Genomic DNA, 18,618 nt, shown 5'->3' with positions numbered 1-18,618 from the left:
ACAACAAATTTCGAAAGAGAAAACAAATTCATATGAAATTAGCCATTTCATTTATGCAAATACATTAGCAGTATATGTTCAGTTTTACATTGCAATGATAATGCAAATGATGGAGGGGGTCATAATTTTCCCTCTTTTCATCCAAAATGAACCTAAACAGTTTTCTTATACTTGGATAAATCGCCATTAGAACATATGCATAAGCAACAAAAATAAATAAGATTTTATCGTGTGGAGTTCAAGGGTTGAGCCTGTCAATGTCTCGTTTATATTTTAGGTCGTCCTTACTCCTTAGTCGTCTGTGAAGTATTGTCCAGCGAAGCCATCCATGAGCGCGTATTGCATGTTCTCAGATGGTTTCCAATGGCGCTTCCGTTGGTTTATGAACCAATTGTTGATTTGCCTTTGATCCAAACCCGTCATCTCAGCTAGTGCAATCTTATCGGCTTCCTGCATAGCGAGAACCAAGGTTGATGAATTACACCCACATACAGCTTAAAGGCCTAGCAATATTACCAAGTACTAGAACATTTTAGATCTAATCAGCTCGAATTTGGACGTTTTCGACTGTGCTTTTGAACGAAGCTAGCATCTTTTCAGGTGCGTCTTGGACCTTGATCGCTCCTTTTGTTATTTTACAGGTCTTTTCGGCTGGGCTTGTAAGCCAAGCAAAATATTGTTACCTATGATACAGTTCTTGGGGACTCGTACAATATGGCACAAAATGAGGTCCATTTCAGGTTCATGAGTGTTAAGAGTATATAACATATTTTGGGGCTTCGACCGTCATCTTAAGCTTTTGGTTGAGTGGGTTCCTTTACCATGTCAAAAGACCATCTCAACCAAAAGCCTAAGCTGATGGTTGAGGCCTTAGAATATGTTCTATACTCTAACAATGATATGGTATCGTGTTAGGCTTTTGGGGTTTAGACGCCTAATCTCATTAGCTCTATGTCGATGAGCCACAGGCCATAGCGATGATATGCCATCAAGTAACGACTAACAACTCATTATCGAATTTGAAATGTTTTGGTCACATAATAGCATATGCGACTATCTTTCAACACTTAAGAAGATAGTTAGAATGCGGATTAAATCCAAGACTCAGAGGATAGGGATATAGAAGGCGCTCACAGTAGGATACGGCCATTTATAGTGAGCATTCCACCACTCGAAAAGCATTTGTCTAGCTTCTCTAGGTAGCTTCCCTTTCTTCTTTTTCTTCGAAAATTCGAGCTTGAGGCTGCTTATATGACTCCCAAATCTACGTAGGAGCTGATTCTTAAGATCCTGTTCTCCATCCTTCGGTTGCGGATCCTGTACATCTATTTCTCCTCCGCTACAGTCCTCATCCGATGATACAGCGCCTTCCTCTAGCGTAACATGGATTCATTAGTTAGTTACGGTGGAAAAAAATTGCTAGCATATCGTTCTTCAATCATTAATCACATATTCAGTAACGAGTCACCACAAAGTTATCTTTTGCAACTAATCAACGGATAATAATCTACCTTATAATGTTATTAGCTCCTATCTATACAGGTTTTGAGAGCCAAATGTACGCAACATTACATTTAATGGATCAAATCTTACATCGTTTCAATGATTTGTCAAACTAATGTCACGTGATTTGCCTTTTCAATTAATCTCATAGCGAATATGAAAAGCAAATTATGGTTGATTTTGATATATTTTTGCACCATTTTGAATGAATTGCAAATTCTAAAGGTGAATCAGCCAACAATAATGTTAAATTTATGTAACACCAAGTCAAACATAAGAATAATAACAAATGTGTTGTTTGTTCTTTCTTTGGAAAAATCCTTCATATGATCAAGTTTTCTGAGTCAAACAAACTGTTATAGCATGAACAAAATACATGAAGAAATAGCTAAGCTTACAATTTGATGCAATTAAGCCAACAACTAATGAATGCCTATGCAACTACTTCTTGAATGATATTTGGTGAATATTGAATACTTTGAAAAGATATTCAACTTGAATCCAACTAACATACTACATTGATTTGTTATTGATTAATATCCCTCCCTTTCTGAGAGTTTGCCTCATTAAATCCAATGTACAGTCACGTAAAATGATTAAAGGTGACAAAATCAAAGGAACAAATTAGTATAATACTACATAACATTTTAGAAGTAAAAGAAAATGAAATGCAAGTCAAACTAACATTAGTTTGTCACTTTTGCACTTCTAACTTCTAAGAAATCGAGCTACTGTGAACAAGTTAATTAAATTTTTAGTTGAGTTGGTCGCTTGACAAGGTAAGAATCAAGCTAAAGTTGTTCCAAGTGCTCGGAATGAGTTAGATTAATCACGTAAAGATAACGTGGTCATATCTTGTAAAGTGTGCACTATGCACTAAGCAATCAATTTGGGGTGCATCCCTCCTCTATTCTCTTCAAATGAAATATGAGTATGATTTGTTAGTCACCTAGTCTGAAATCTATTTAAAGTGAAATCCACTAGAAATAATGGTATGACATATGGTATACTATAGTTTTTCATTCAAGTGCTCGGAATCTAATAATTATGATGGTATGATATGCTATATTATAGAGTTTAAAGTACTCCTGTTACTTATGCAGTCAAGTTATTTCGGGTTTTGTTAGGTCAAATTTAGATCGGGTCAGTTTAAGGTGAAGCTTTGCCCCTTCACAAAGAATCCTAGGAAAAACTCATGAATATATACCACATACTAAAGTCATACGATGAAACAAAATGTAGCAAATAAAATGATGCATGCCAAATTATGGAGGAAAATGAAGAATAAATATTAAAAGAAAAAAAAAAGAAACGTAAGAAAGAGAAAGAGAAAAACATGGTGGAAGACAGGTTGAGGTAAAAAGAGTCATAGACCATAGTCTAGTCCTTTCCCAATTCAGCATGGACAAGACGGCACAGTCAGAGCCACGCAGCCTGAATTATTAATTATTACCAAAAAGAAAAAAATACTTTTTTTTGCCTCATGCTCCTAATTGGTTGAAAATTTTAGAAAAGTAAATAAAATAGTACTTTCTCTGTTTCAAATTACACCTAATATTTGTTTTTTCACCAAAATACAATATATTAATTCGATTCTTAATATTTTTAATTATTTATAATAAAAAATTATAAAAATATAATATTAATAGTCTTTACATCGAAATAAATCAAACAAAATCTCATTTGACTATATTTTAACTTATAAATCAATAATTAATTACAAATTAAAGATAATGAGTAAATAGTGTAAATATTACAAGATAATGATTTAATTATTCATCATCAGCATTATCTTATCCAATGTCTCGTTTGAAAGTAGGGTCTAGATGAAAAAAGATGACGAACAATCCATATCCGTATTCTCTTTACAGGAAGGACTAGAAGAAAGCGGTTAATTTTACCCCAAACATGTAGAAGCCTTTATAATAATAATTAGAACTTTATGTATTATAATAATTAAATCATCAAATATGATTTAATTATTATAATAAATAATAAATCTAATTATTATCATCACCTTTTATTTAACTTATTAGCTTCTTTTAGTTATTCACACTTGCAGAGGTAATATTTTATTCTTTAACATTTTTAGTTATTTTTAATTAAAAAAATAATATTAATAATCCATATATTGAAATGAGTCAATTAAAAATTTTATTTTAACTTATAAAATAAGAATAAAATATAATTTAAAAGTAATATGTAAATAATGACAAAAATAAATTTTATAATGACTTAAATAGGAAGGAGTATTATTATTACCACTATTCGAATTATTATTATTATTATTATTATTATTATTATTATTGAAAAAGATAGGAGAGAGGAGTCAAATCCCCGGAAGGCACGCTGATAAAATGTCAGATTAAGTGACCCCCTTAGAGTATAGACCTCTAGGACATAGCCTCTAGGCCAATATAATATAGGGACCCACAAAAATAATAAATGAAGGAAGAATCAAATTAGAAGAGGAGGAATATGAACAGTAATAATATAAAGTGGTCCATCTAACCTACAAAACATACGAGGATAAAGCATTACACTTATGCTTAACGCTTGTCATTGTCATCTAGAGCCTAGAGGATTCATTCATGCCCTAATTTTACCAATTCCAAATTCTTCAATTTTTTTTTTATGTTTTTTCATAATATTAAAATTTATACATGTTATTATGTCATAGATTGAAACTTACTTTTACAAAATTAAATTAAATTTTTACTAATATTGTCTTGAACATTTTTTTTTCAAAGCACGTTTTTATTTTATTATAACTACACTACACCTGTTAAAATTTGACGTGAGTCAAAACTGATCGAAATCAAATCAGAAACTAGTGAGTCATTATTCGAAAAGTTTAAACCCTAACCTAAAAGTAGTCGAATGCAATTATACCCAAAAAATGATCAAATCCGATTGAAACTGAACACGATCATTTGACCCGTTTTCAATTCTTCATCATCACTATCAATAACACGTCATCAATTTTAGGTTCACATCATTATTTTTAGTCAAATCTGACGATATTTCCAATGAGTTTAAACATTTTGAGTTAATAATTCTTTATTAAAACCTTAAAATAGGTACATTAGTCAGTAGCATGATACAAATAATCGGATCCAAACTTGATCGCAACAAGACTATTAATTTTGGAAAATGAAGGACAGCACACGCTTGGCCAGGCACGTGCAGAAATTGGATTAACATATGAAAACATGAACCTTATAGCATTACCCCATTTGTGTGTAATTTAGAAAAAGGATCTAAACATCAAGAATCAAAACGCACAAAACAGATTACATAATGAACCACTAAGAGAAGGACAAAGAGATCAACAGGGAAAAGCCATATATATACAGAAATTGTAGGCCATCTAAACAAGCTAAGTGCAAACACACAGGGGGGCCCTCCTTTCCCTCATTAACCCTTTAACAAATTTATCAAATAAATACACTAATTGCCACATGATTATTATTCTTAAACTTCCTCAATTCCAATATATTTAAATCATATTGATCGTGATATTTTCTTACACAATACGACACATTGTTAAGATACCAACTCAACTAAAAGTTTAAACTGATGATTAAGGCCCCATAATATGTTATATACTCTAACATGCCCTCTCACACGAGAGTCTATTGGGTTAGAAGTGTGGATGGACAAAGAGTCAAAGACGATGAATATTCCACTTGTGATGAAGGGTGGTTGAGATTCCAATTCGTGACCTTTTATCACACTGACTTCTGATACTATATCAAGGTACCAATTGAACCAAACGCTTAAATTGATGGTTGAGGCCCTAAAAATATTATATATTCTAACAACAATCAGGAGCGATTATTTTATAAACGAAAAAAGTATTTAACCGAAAATACTCTCCCATTTAAGAAGTTTATGTAGTTTTCTCAATAAGACAGGAATGAAAGCTTCGATTTAACCTAAATCATTTTAAAGTTGTAGATTTTTTCCCAAAATATCACTTAAAAATATACCCCTGAATGCTGAATATATACTCTCAATTTTTTTTTTAAACTAGTAGAAAAGAGGCTTTTGAAGTAGATCTGTAAATTTTTAATCCAAATTTGACTAAAAAATATCAAATCATTACAAGAAAATTTTTACTTATAAAATAATTTAGGCCCTATTTGGTAAACGACTATTAGTTGAGCTTTAAATGGTTTGAGCAGCTCAAAATATTAAATAATTATTTAAACCGGCTGTTATAGGATGAGTTCGAAACTAGTTTAAAAAACTAATTAAATAAACCCAAATTAACTCAATTTGTTGGGATGAGTTATCCCACATCGATAAATTGAAAATGGTGTGCACGCTTTATAAACTATTAGAGACCTTATTCCCATTGCCATATGGTTTTGGGATGGTATATATCTCCATGGCTTATGAAGTGTGTGCACTTGTGTCCCCGTTAATATGTTGGCATTCACAATAAGTCCAGCCTAATTTAACACAATTGCAAAATCCAACCTAAATGACCGAGTAGTTTGACAAGGACAAGTATACGTATACCGAGAAAGTCAGAAGAGAATGAAGAACTGGAGAAAAGTCTGCAAAGGGATACATGTAAAATTGCCCGTCATAGCAGAAAACCCAAAACAGGAGAAACCCTTTTCTTGAGTGTTTGATACAGAAAATGACGTTCCAACCAATTAAACCCCAACCCCAACCCCACCCAAAGACCAAAGGAGGAGAGGCATTACAATTACTACAAATGAATTGAAAAGGGATTGTGTTTGTTTTTATTAGAAAGCTGCTTTTGGGTCTTCTTCAGCGCAAACTCCGGGAGTCTCCATGTGAATTTAAGTCCCTACTCCCCATCCTAACCCTATCCAACTCTTTTTTCATTCTTCTTACCCTTTTCCTACCATTAATTAATGCCATCTTCTTCTTGCTTTCATTTTCCCTTCTTGGCTACCGTCTCTCAATAATACGACCTCAAATAAACAATTTATGTTCTCATAATTAAAAGTTTCTATAATGAAATTTCCGGTTTGTTTATAAGTTAAAATAAATTTTTTTTTTTACTGTTTGACCAAAAAAAATAATTAAAACAACCACTTAACGATTTAATAAAATTGGTACTTGATCAATTTTTTTTGCTTGTAAGTTTAGGTTACACATAAAAAATAACGTCCCTTTAACTAAATTGTTTTCGGATGTGTGAAAAAAACCATACAATTACGGAAAATAATGAAAATAGAGAAGGAAATATGCTAATGTAATTAAAAAAATGCAAATAGAAAAACTAATGATAAGGACTAAGGAGGTGGGAAATAGTGAAATATTCCCTAAATTAGAAAATATTGCAGGCTAATAACGTTATAGGAGTACTAAGATAAGATCATTGTACAAAATACTTCCATGCAAGCAAACAATATTTTGCCATGAAGTCTTAACTTAAATACAAATAAAGAATAACACAATTGATGCATGGTTCATATGCAATAGACAGCCCCAAAGAACATGCAACCCTAGGAGATCCCATGTCAAGCAAATTATAATTTTATCAACTAAGATCGATGACATCTATTAGATCCCGAAAAAAGTAGGTAGCGCTGAAAATTCACCGTAATCTTATTAGAAACCTCCCAACATCGTAAGAGTTCCTAGGCTATAAATGTCTCCCCATGCCTCATAAATCTAATCTATGTCTCATAGAATGACTTGTGATTTGTAATAGACCACCATTCTCATAAAAGCTTCCATATATGAATCTGATCGACAGATCGAATACACTATCTCTCACGAACAGCCTAAGACCATTTTCTCCGACAACAATTCATGCAATATACTAGAACTGAAAAGGCCAAAATCTTACTCGCTTCTCACAAGTCTACAAGGTACGAAACAAGCTAAGATGCAACATGCATCCATCCAATAGGCCTTCAGTAACTAACAACTACAATTGTATATGCTATCTAAAATTTCGATACGAACTAATAGTACACCTATTAGCTCTCCCCGAGATTATTAAGAAAGTACTCAAGTTCGTAAAGATAATCATCGAAAAGTATAAGCAACTTGTAAGCATATACGTTCATTAACAATGAAAAACTCATAGAGGTGATAATGCAAATACCTTCAATCGAGCCTTGTTCTTGGGAAGATTCCCTTATTGTCTCCGAATCACCTATCATACCGAAAAGGAAAACAAGGTAAAGAAACTCATTTTGTTTATATCTTTCAGAAATTTTCAACAACAAAAAAGAAACAACCTCAACGGCAAAAGAAATTGTCAAAATTATTCAAGAAATCATGTAAATGAAATTAACAACATTTTCGTTCTTGATTCAAGAAATCATGTGAAAGAAATCAACAACGTCGATCTTAATCAAGACGTGATACATGGAAAAACATCGTATAATCAATTACAACAAAACCATAAAATCGTACACAACACAAGGCCTCAAGAAGGCATCAATTATCAGTAGCTTTGGCTAGTAGTATGTTACCATCTATGGTGGACGTTCTTATGAAATCACGACAAAAATTATCACTTACGAACACCATGCTACAATGTTTCGGATTTTTTGAAAATACGAGCAAAGAATATTCAACGATTCATACATACAAATTTCCTCTGGTACCATTAATTGGCTTCCACCTATGATGAGGTTAGGAGTCACATGTATGCAATCTTGCCCTTATTGTACACTAGTTAGTGATAATAAAAAAAGATTTTTTATCGACCCTTGATAGTAAACAACACCAGCAACTTTACATAAATAAAAAGTGTACATGTTTTAATAACTTTATTTTAATAACTTAATTTACTATAGTCAATTATAATTCAAAATCAAAACCTTCAAATATCAAAGACAATAATTGTGACGTTCAAGACAGAATTTCCGGTGCAAGCTAGTCTTGAGACTGATCTTGACACTCAAATATAAGTAGAACACTCGAAAAATTCAATTTGATAAATCACGGGAATTTAACACAAAATAATCAAGTCGTACACTTGCACATATCCAAGTCAAAACACGTGTATATCATTCAGTCTAATATACTCTCACATAAGATTTGTTCAACAACGAACCCCCTCTTTACGGCTAAGTAGATTCTTCTACTAATTAACAAAGACATAGATAAAAACTATAGACAACTAGAATAGATGCATATCACAAAAGGAGTAAAGTTCAGACAGCAAAGTCAGAAATGAATATAATACAACAAGATAGTTATTGTTAAACTCTGACAATTCGCCACATGATCACTCTATGGGCCCACTCGTGTAGATACGACCGTGGGGCACCTGTGAGCTTGGGCCCACAAACCCACAGATAATAAAACGTTGACTTGCATACACATTCAATGAGGTTAACTTTTTTTCCAAAATCACATGGTGTTAGGAAGATTATCTGTCAAGCATTATATACAAGTTTATAACCCACTAATTAAGTGATCTAATGTGAGATTTTTCTCATATATAAAGTATTTCCAACAGTTATAGGGGAAAATAAATTATGTTGATAAATCAAAATCTAAGGCTGAAAAGAACACAATAACATAATCAGTATGTCTAAAATGGAAAGTACAAGGTAAGCATGTGATGGATGTCGAAACTCATAGATGTACGATGGTGTGCTCATGTGTTGTAGAGAATCTTAATCAGACGGAAAACAATTAAGAATTCAATTAAAATAATTTCATACCACACGAACGATTAGATTAGAGTACCAAAAAGCTGATTTGTACTTTGAATGATAAATAATATTTTCATAACACAAGTAAAGATCACCTTCATTTTGCTTTCGAGTAGTTTCATAATAGAAATATTAAGTAACAGCTTTTCTCTGACAATAAATGTTAATTAATAACAAATATTTGTACTTTCACTAATTACAGATAATTAAGTTTTAAAAGTTATGTAATCATCTGTTAAATGTGCTTAACAACAAATGCCATCAGTATCTGGTCTGCCTAGTCATCCTTAGACCTGTGCAATAGGCTGGATAAGGGTCGGGGCAGACTTAAATTAAAACTGGAGGGGTCGAATCGAGCCTTGCAAAATGCGACGTGGGCTTAATAAGGGTCGGGGCCATCGAGCCCGGCCCAACCCGACCTGACACATATCTGATAATTCTCAAACTGAAAGTATTCCTTGCTCAACACAGTTACTGGAAATATTTTAGTTTATGACAATTTTGTATTATCAATAATATTTAAACATTGAATAACTTTTAATTATTGATGAATTAATAAAATATTAGTTTGTTGCAACTCATATCCTACAATTAATAATTGTTGTATTATTTCAAATTACAATAAGTTAAAACACCAAACAACAAGAATGACAGTTTACATGTCCTTACTTTCAAATTCACTTAAACAGTTCCATTTTTCTACTTAATTTTCTCATTGTTGCACAATCCTTGTTGAACCCTCTACAACCCTCTAATAAAAATATGAAGGCCCGTTTAGGGCTCTTATGCTCATTTTCAGCCCGCTCCATACATAGTAAAAGTTAACCCTTTAAAAGTTCAATCCATTTTAAGCCCAAGCCATTGAAAGCCCGATCCATTTTAAGATAGTATTTAGCAAGTCAAAGAAAAAAAAGAGAATAATACATAGTTAAGACGATTATGTTATAATTTAGAAAATGGGTCTCGACAAAAAAGAACACACAAAGTTGAAGAAGGTTTAATATTAAACCAATTGGTAGTAGTAGGAGATATTCCTGAATTTTATAAAGTGACAGATCATATTCTCTTTCTCCAATGTAGGACAACTTACATGTGGGTAGTAGAAGGCACTTTAACAAATTTTTAAGTGCTGATCATTGTCCATACAACCACGTTATCAAAATACTTTCTCTGTCGTTTTGAGCATGCAACAAAGAAAGTGCAGTGGGGTATTTGAATTGAGATGACACAATTAAAACATAAAAATGTTGTAAAATCAGAAAGACGAACTAAAAAAACGTATAGTGTAACAAATTCAAAGGAACATAGGAATTAACTGAAAGGTGAATCTTTGTCTTTGATAGAGTTTGTTTTTCTTATATGTATGGTGGGTAAAGAATTACTTTAAATGTTACCATTTCTCCTAAAAATAACCACCCATAATGTGATAAGCTTTCCTTTATTCCTTATGATAACAAGATAATCCTAGAGATAAATAAGCTTTAAGTAAATAAAGCAACAGACATCCGTGATGCTCAACTCCACCAATTCCACCTCTTATTGCAGCAAAATAGAATTCTCATGCAGTATTGGAACTTGAAGCTCTTTAAAAGTTGCTAGACAAACATTATCAAAGGTAACAATCACATTCAAACAAAAACAAAGGCCTTATATGTTTAGTAATTGCCCACATTATATTGTTTTCTAATCTATGATAAGGCGGGAAAATCCTCAACATGAAAGGCTACAACACATCGCATTGTCGACGTTGTAAAGATTTTTAAAAATAACAAATCAATATTCACACGTTGTAAAGGTGTAAAATATCTGTACTTTAAACCATGTCAAGAGACATCTTATGATTTGGACTGATATTTAGACGTTACTATAATTCTAGACTAGAATGATTTTCCTAAGAGAGTCCACAAGTAAATTATATTACAATACATGAAAAAATATTCACAAAAGATATCATTCACCCACAAGACTTGAGCATTCTCCAAAAATTAAAGATAAAGCATGATCAAATGTCCTAATAAAACCTCATGTATAATCACCACTAAACAGTAAGATGATGTAGTAAGATGATGTTTTAATAAACAATTGTTTCCTTCCTTATAACCATAAAATATAGCCATATTATCCCCTCTCTTGTAACTGAAAAGATAAAGTAATTATAACGTACTAATCTGTCTCACTAAAATTGCTATATTTAAGCTATATAAGTTCTCATATTAAATGATCGGAGTAAAAGGTAGTTATCTCAATGAGACAAATAACTCCAAGGACATAGTAATATGGGTTAGAGTGCTTCAAAATTGACTCAATTAATTATAATGGAGTATAATTGACTCAATCTGAAGTAACTCATATATAAATCAAACTAAACTGTCAGGATACTCTCTCTGTCCATTAGTATTTGCAACATATGATCAAAAAGCTCTCAAATATTTGAGTCATATATTATAAACTAAAAGAAAATAACAAGATTTAACATACACACGAGCTGAACCTAAGATATCATACCTAAAACCCAATTAAACATCCGGACACTTAAATTAAATATACATATCTAAAGTATGGATGGCATAAACTAAGATAATCCAAAGTCATGGTTGTCTGAGCCTCCATAAGACTACTGATATTTTAAACGTGTTACAGACTGCCAGATGATGAGTAGTATGTTGCCTAAAAACTTTGGAGAAAGACCCGGGAGGTGGTATGAAAGAAATCAGAGCTAAATTTGCATAATTTTAATTGGAATTGGTAAATTTTGGTCCTACATTTTTCTGAACTTTTACAGTCTTTCATACGACTATATTTTTTTTGGGAATGACAAAAACTGGCTCATTTGAGTACCTTGTAGACCATCTGTATTCACTACCATGCCTACCTTTGTTACTTACTCCATTCAACATCTGTTATAACTATACTACCTTCCCTCTCAAATACTCCCTTCATATTGATTTTTTATATTATTTATTGTTCAACCTTATTTTATATATTAAGGCTAATGTGTAAGAAAAAATATAATTGAGTGGGATCTTATTTGCATCATCTAATCGCATACTTTCATAATATTAATTTTTTATAATTTTTAATGTGTATAGTTCAATATATAAATGATCAAAATAACACATTGAATTGCGTAAAAATTCAAATATAGCAAGTATAGTGGAACGGAGAAAGTATTTGCTATATCATATATATTGTTCTGAAATACTTGTTACATTATGATTATTTTCACTATTCAACATTCAAGCGTATTTATATATTTCGGCTAATGTATAAGAAAAAATATAGTCTAGTAGAATCTTCTTAGAATCTTCTAATCGCATATTTTCATAACATTAAGTTTCTATAATTTTTAGATGTAGCAAAAATAATGAAACGAAAAAATATATCATAAAGAAACTTATAAATTATATCATTTATCTCTTACATTATTCCTATTTCATAGGTATTTAACTTAAGTTTTTGTCATTAGTTACATACACCAGTAGCATTTTGCTATCAACTAATAATTTTCATGATATTTATTATGCCAAATCAAAATAGTCCAAGTATTATGAAACAGAAATAATATTATTCTTTAACTGTTATTATGCATGTATATTTTCATAATATTATCTTTTTATGATTTTTAGATGTATTATACAACTCAAGTTATAAATGTTTAGAAAAACACGCACTCATACAAAGATACTCTATATTCCTTTTAATTTGCCTTAGTGATTTTGCATTCCTTCTTTCTCACTCTCCTTAAAATCTCATTCCAATGTTATCTTCCATTTTCATCCTAAACACTCATTTCTATCATTCACTTATTTTTTTATCTAATAAACTCGATTCCTCTTTTAATTAAATTCAATCTTTTCTCAAGTTGTGCAAAAGAAGAGAAACCGGTGCAAATTAAAAAAATGGAAAAATAATACATGATGTCTAAAAATTGTAAGTATATAAAGGGATTTATTAAATAATTCTAATTTCTGTTTATCAACTGTATTCATGACTGAACTTCATCTGAAATGTCAAATTCAGAATCTTTCAACCGTGCAAGTCTCAATCATCTCAGTCCTTAATTATTTCTTTTTCTCACTCTTTAATCTGACACAAATTAAGAAATTTCAAGGTGAACACTACAACAAATTAAACCCAAAAGTCACTCTCCTAGTCCTATGACCCATTTATAAAAGTTTTAGGCAAGTGATTGATGATCAAGTGTTCAAGCTATGTTAAATCATATTGTTACACTTTTGCATTAGAAAAGGTAAGAGATGATAGACATGTTACTCTTTCTGTCCTTTTAAATTTATAATTGAAAATAATATTCACTTTTAATAACAAACTCCAACAATAAGAAATGCAAGTAAGAAAGTGATATCATCATCTAACAAATATCAACTCAATTTATTAAATAAGGGGAAATAAATTTGGCGAATAGAAACCTTTTGCACTCAATTTCTTATTTCGCCTCGCGTATTAATTCTTACACCCCAACCTTGTCAAAGAACCGACTCTATCTAAAAGCTTAAACTAATAGTTATAAACCTATAATATGTTATAGACTCTATCACACTCCCTCACACAAAAGTCATTTGAAATGAAATTACGAACGCAACACAAACTTCCCTCATACTAAAGTAATATTGTGATTATTAAAATCATAACCATATCAAGAAATTAACTTAATTCAAAATTTAAATAGGTGATTATACCCTTAGAATATGCTAATATACTACAATCTCAATATAAGCCATAAGACTACATCAAACTTATTAGTGATCATAATAAGTGGAGTCTCACACATGACACACATACCTACATGAGTATATTATACATCACAATATAATTAAGTATCATAGCCAAGTAGTATTATAGAAGTATATAAGTAATTCCTATGTCATCTCTCATTATTAGGGTTTCACATAAATGTTTGTTTTTAAAAAAGAATGCACCACACAAGTCTAACAGTGTATAAAAAACAATTTCTGGGTTAGTTTACTTTATGGAGTAAAATCATAGGAGCCCAACTGTGACGAATTACAATGATTAGAAGAATTTATGTACACAAAAATGTTGTGCACAAAGCTCAATGAAGCTAACTTAACATTAAATATATACTTCTATACTATACAATATTCAATTAGAAAGCACACTGGCTAGCTTAAATACAACAACAAAACATTTACTCAAATCACATAAAAACGGTCAAGATTTGGAACGTCAGATGTAAATAATCTTACGGTAACTTATGTTTAAGAGATTGTTTAAACCTTGGATTCCGAATGCAACATTACGTCTAAAAGATTATTTTAACCCTTTTTGAGGGTCGTGTTTATGCAAACTTGTGTCTTAGAGCTAAAATATAAGCAACTTTATATTTTGTTTCCGATGGATTCTGTAGCGCAGGATTAAAAAGAAAAAGAAAAACTAACCAGCAGATGTAGTGTTTACAAAAACTCCCTTGCAAAGATTTCTAAGTTGAGTCTCAATTTTGTTCAAGAAGTCTGTAGCTTCGTCAAAGGGTCTTGAAAGATCTGACTTATATTTGTCCAATATCTCACAATAAGTCTCCTGAAAAATAAATAAATTAATCCCATAAACAGTCAAAATTATAAATATATAATAATAATGATAATAATAACAATAATAATAAAAATAAAAATAATAATAATAATATTAACTACTAATTAAATATAAAATCAAATAAAAAGGGCAAATAGTAAGAAACCATAAATTCATCAAGTTCAGGATCCATTCCTAAGCATGTCCTCCTTCCTCTTCCTATATCTTGACTATACATATCACTCTCTTGCTTGATTTCATCCAATATATTTGCTATTTCTGGCGGTGCTCCCACCTACAAATTTCCAAACTAAATCAAACACCCAATTCTACCTATATAAGATAAACATGTCACTATAATTAGAGAGTGACTTCACCGTCATTAGTCCTATGTCATCAACTCAGTATTCCGCACTAAATTAGAGTTCGAAGAGAACGAGGGTAACTGTCAGAGTATATAACATATCTTGGGACTTCAACCATGAGTTTAAGCTTTTGGTTAAGTTGTTTCTTGACGTGGTATCAGAAGCCAACGTGACAAGAGGTCACGAGTTCGAATCTCAACCACCCCTCAATTAAAGTGGAATATTCAACGCCAGATATGAGTAGGGCCTTTGTCGCATCCACAATTCTAGCCAAAGGACTCTCGTATAAAGGTTCGTGTTAAAGTAACATATCCTAAAACTTCAACTAAGTATAAACTAAGTTGAACACTCGTAATTACATGAGTAATTTTATAGGGATATGGGGATTGGCTTTAACTATCATAATTATACTTAATAATCTTAAAATTAAAATCATATTAATTTCATTTAATTAATTTAATTATATTTCTCAATTTTAAAGCCAATAATTATAGAATTACCTTAAAAACTTACCGTATTATAATACTATTAATATGATTTTTAATTAAATGACCTAAACGATGGTTGTAGGCTTGTAGCCTTATGATATGTTGTGGTGTATTATTATCATGGGAGGTTCTGAACATATTCAACATGTTTAACCGCACATGATCCCGAAAATTTAGAAGCCTTAATATTAAATTACATATTATATATTTCTTGTCTAAAAATACAAAGTTCTTCGAAAAATATCATAATTTTTTAAATTACACAAGGTTTCAAAAAAAAATTTAATTTTTGCTCCACCCCTTATTATTATATTATTATTATTATAAAAGGAAAATGATTAAAAAAAGAAATTTGAAGGGACCTTATGACAGTCTATGTAAGCTTGAAGAAGACGAGGATAGTGAGGATGAGAAGCAATCTTCATCTTGATGGAATTAGAAGTATGATCATCAGGTTGCATCTCAGGAGTTACAGAAGCAGACTCAGACAAACAGGTAGCGTTGATTAATTCATCAGACCCAAATCTGACGGCTGTTGTGTTTCCAGAATTCATGATCAAAGAATGGTAATCAGACGGTAAGATGAGGTTATCTGGGGAGATCAAGGATTTATCTGAGTAATCCTCAATCGTCTGATGATGAATTCCGTACATATCGTCCATTATAAGGGATTGTGTAACGAAAATGGGGGTGGAGGGAGAATTATAATTGTGAAAAGCATCAAGATTTTTGGTGGGTTATATAAAAAGAGATGAACCTGATGAAGAGAAGGGATGGAAGTTAGGTTTTTTTGTTGGGGAGAATTTAGTTGAAAATGGAGTGGGAAAAAAGAGAGATTTGATATTGGGAAGTGTGAATTTTTAGAGAAGTGGGAGTATTTTGGAATTTGGGGTGATTTTTTTAAGAAGAAAATTAAAATAAATTTTTTGATTATAATGTAACGTGGAAAGGATAGATAAGAATCGAAGTTAAAATTTTATATAAAAAAGTATTTTTTATTTGGTCTATTTGTCTCATTTATTTTTTTTTACACTTTTTAATATAAAATTTTAGTTTTATATCTTTAATTGTGTATAATAAAAAAGATGTAGTTGATATTATTAATTTTTACATTGAGTCGAATAAAATTGAATTACACGTGATTATATTTTATATAAATTAAAAATAAAATACAAATTAATGGAAACCAAAGAGTAAATTGGACAAAATTAATTTTTTCAAAAGTAAAATAAAATTCCTAAAATTAAAAAGGAAAAATAGAAAAAATAAATAAATAATTGATGACGAAGAAGATGATGATGGGAGAAAGGGTAAGGTTATGGGAAATAACTCAATAATAAGAGATCTTGTTCATGTGCTCCTTGTTTTATTTTGTTCTTTTCTCACTTTCTCTCACATTCTTTTATTTTTTTATTTTTTATTTTTTGCTTTCTTCTTTCAATTATAAACTTTTTTTAATGGATATATGGCTTGCTTTTGTTATCCTTACAACTTGTACTATACTAGTAGTTCTTTCTAGGAGTATTTAATGAGATGCTACTTCTACTCAATATGCAAGAATGGAATAATCCTATAATTTATTTTTATTCATTTGTTAATTTCCTAATTTTTCTTTTTAATATAAAAGATTATAATTAAAAAAATGTATAAAAAATTAAAAAGAATAAATAGAGTATATGTATTTCATGCATTCTTCATTTATTACTTGTAATGTGGGTAAAAAGGTATACATATTAATTATAAACTACTTAATGTTTTTTTGAATAGGAAAAACTACTCTATGTAGTTGATTCATGTTGATGAATTAATTGTGATTTTCTAGTACTTGAATCATCAATAGAATTACCTTATTATTTGGTATACATTTTATAGGTCCAAGTGCATTATTGGAAATTCTTAAATCTTTTTTAGGATGAAAATAATTAAAAATGATGAAAATAATTAAATTGCATAGATATAATTAAAAAATTTTAAAAATAGAAGAAAATATATGAATAAATATTAAAGAAAATCATGTGAATGCAAATCCTTAAATATAAAATCAAGAAAAAAAATTTAAATTTAATATAAATATGTCAAAATAGAAATATTGATGGCAAACTCACAAAGGACATTAAACAAATCTAACTTTCAAGTATAGTATGACTAATGAATCTACAGGATTGCAATAGCTTTTAACTTTTTTTTTTTTTTAATTCAATCGATTAAATTAGAACATCTTATGAAGTACATGTTCACTTTGAAAGACGAGGGATCAATAAATGGGATGTCTCAACACAAACTATTCATCAATTTTTTTTATTAAAGAGTAAGTATAAGGAAGGAGTGGGAGATTTGATCTCAGTATCTAATTTCTTAAAAAGCGATATTTGCTCCAGTTAATATAAAAATTATTATTTATAAAAAATTTATTTTTATCCTTTGTTTGAATTGAGGGAATTGAAGAGAAATATATGGGGGAGGGTATCAATTGAATGCTTCACTTCCTTTGTTGGGACTATAGATTTGAAAGGAAGAGATATTAAGGATTAAGTATGTTAATTTAGAGCATAATTATATTTAGCCACTGAATAAATTATCCACTACTAATAGATATCAAAAGATAGTGATATTCAAATCACAAATATAACAAATATATCTATTTGTCAATTAGTAGTTGGTAGTGGGTCAATTAAGTTTTTTCATTAATTAGTATTAACCAAGTCTTTACAAATGTGGAACTTTTTCCTTAGTAATGCTAAATAGGAAAATAATTCTCACTGTATGTCCATAAGAAATTTATTGTCCATAATACTGTCCAGTATCCACGTTGATTGATTGACCGATGTTCACGAAGGAAGTAACTATGCTAAAAGTAAAAAAAAATAAATAATTAAATAAATAAGAAATCCCAAAATAGTGTATTTTTCAGTTCAACGATCGCCAACTCGCATAGTTGATTGATGAGGAATAGGAGTTCACTAAATCAGTAAACGTTGCCAATGCAGGGGAGTTCATTAGTTATTACGTTATTTTAAAATCAATGCGGTGCCCAATGGTAGGCAAGGGTGG

At 30.5% G+C, this 18,618-nt stretch overlaps 1 protein-coding gene across 2 annotated transcripts; it reads right to left on the bottom strand.

Annotated features, from left to right (window-relative positions):
- Nucleotides 1-18: 18 nt before the first annotated feature.
- On the bottom strand, nucleotides 19-16,480 carry LOC130820444 (homeobox protein knotted-1-like 6). 2 transcript variants are annotated; one of them, XM_057685823.1, is made up of 6 exons: nucleotides 15,930-16,480; nucleotides 14,881-15,009; nucleotides 14,585-14,723; nucleotides 7,601-7,651; nucleotides 1,135-1,373; nucleotides 19-450 (listed from the first exon to the last, which is right to left on the bottom strand). In XM_057685823.1, the coding sequence occupies exons 1-6, from the start codon at nucleotides 16,227-16,229 to the stop codon at nucleotides 292-294; spliced, it is 1,017 nt and encodes a 338-aa protein (XP_057541806.1). In that variant the 5' UTR covers nucleotides 16,230-16,480; the 3' UTR covers nucleotides 19-291. The 2 variants fall into 2 exon arrangements, with proteins under 2 accessions (XP_057541806.1, XP_057541807.1); XM_057685824.1 differs by lacking the exon at nucleotides 14,881-15,009 and having other exon boundaries at nucleotides 15,930-16,456.
- Between the last annotated feature and the right edge of the window lie 2,138 nt (nucleotides 16,481-18,618).

The sequence above is a fragment of the Amaranthus tricolor genome, chromosome 8 (assembly GCF_026212465.1).
Source record: "Amaranthus tricolor cultivar Red isolate AtriRed21 chromosome 8, ASM2621246v1, whole genome shotgun sequence".
Classification (NCBI taxonomy): Eukaryota; Viridiplantae; Streptophyta; class Magnoliopsida; order Caryophyllales; family Amaranthaceae; genus Amaranthus; species Amaranthus tricolor.
The sequence above is the reverse complement of the archived record's forward strand: the minus strand, read 5'-3'. Positions and strand labels throughout refer to the sequence as shown.

What these genes read in the sequence shown, in the direction of transcription:
- LOC130820444 (XM_057685823.1), bottom strand. Translation starts at nt 16,229, where the DNA reads ATGGACGATATGTACGGAATTCATCATCAGACGATTGAGGATTACTCA. An exon ending in CTGAACTTGATGAATTTATG is followed by an intron (nt 14,724 to 14,880) that starts GTTTCTTACTAT and finishes TTTATTTTTCAG; the next exon opens with GAGACTTATTGTGAGATATT. An exon ending in AGAACAAGGCTCGATTGAAG is followed by an intron (nt 1,374 to 7,600) that starts GTATTTGCATTA and finishes ATGTTACGCTAG; the next exon opens with AGGAAGGCGCTGTATCATCG.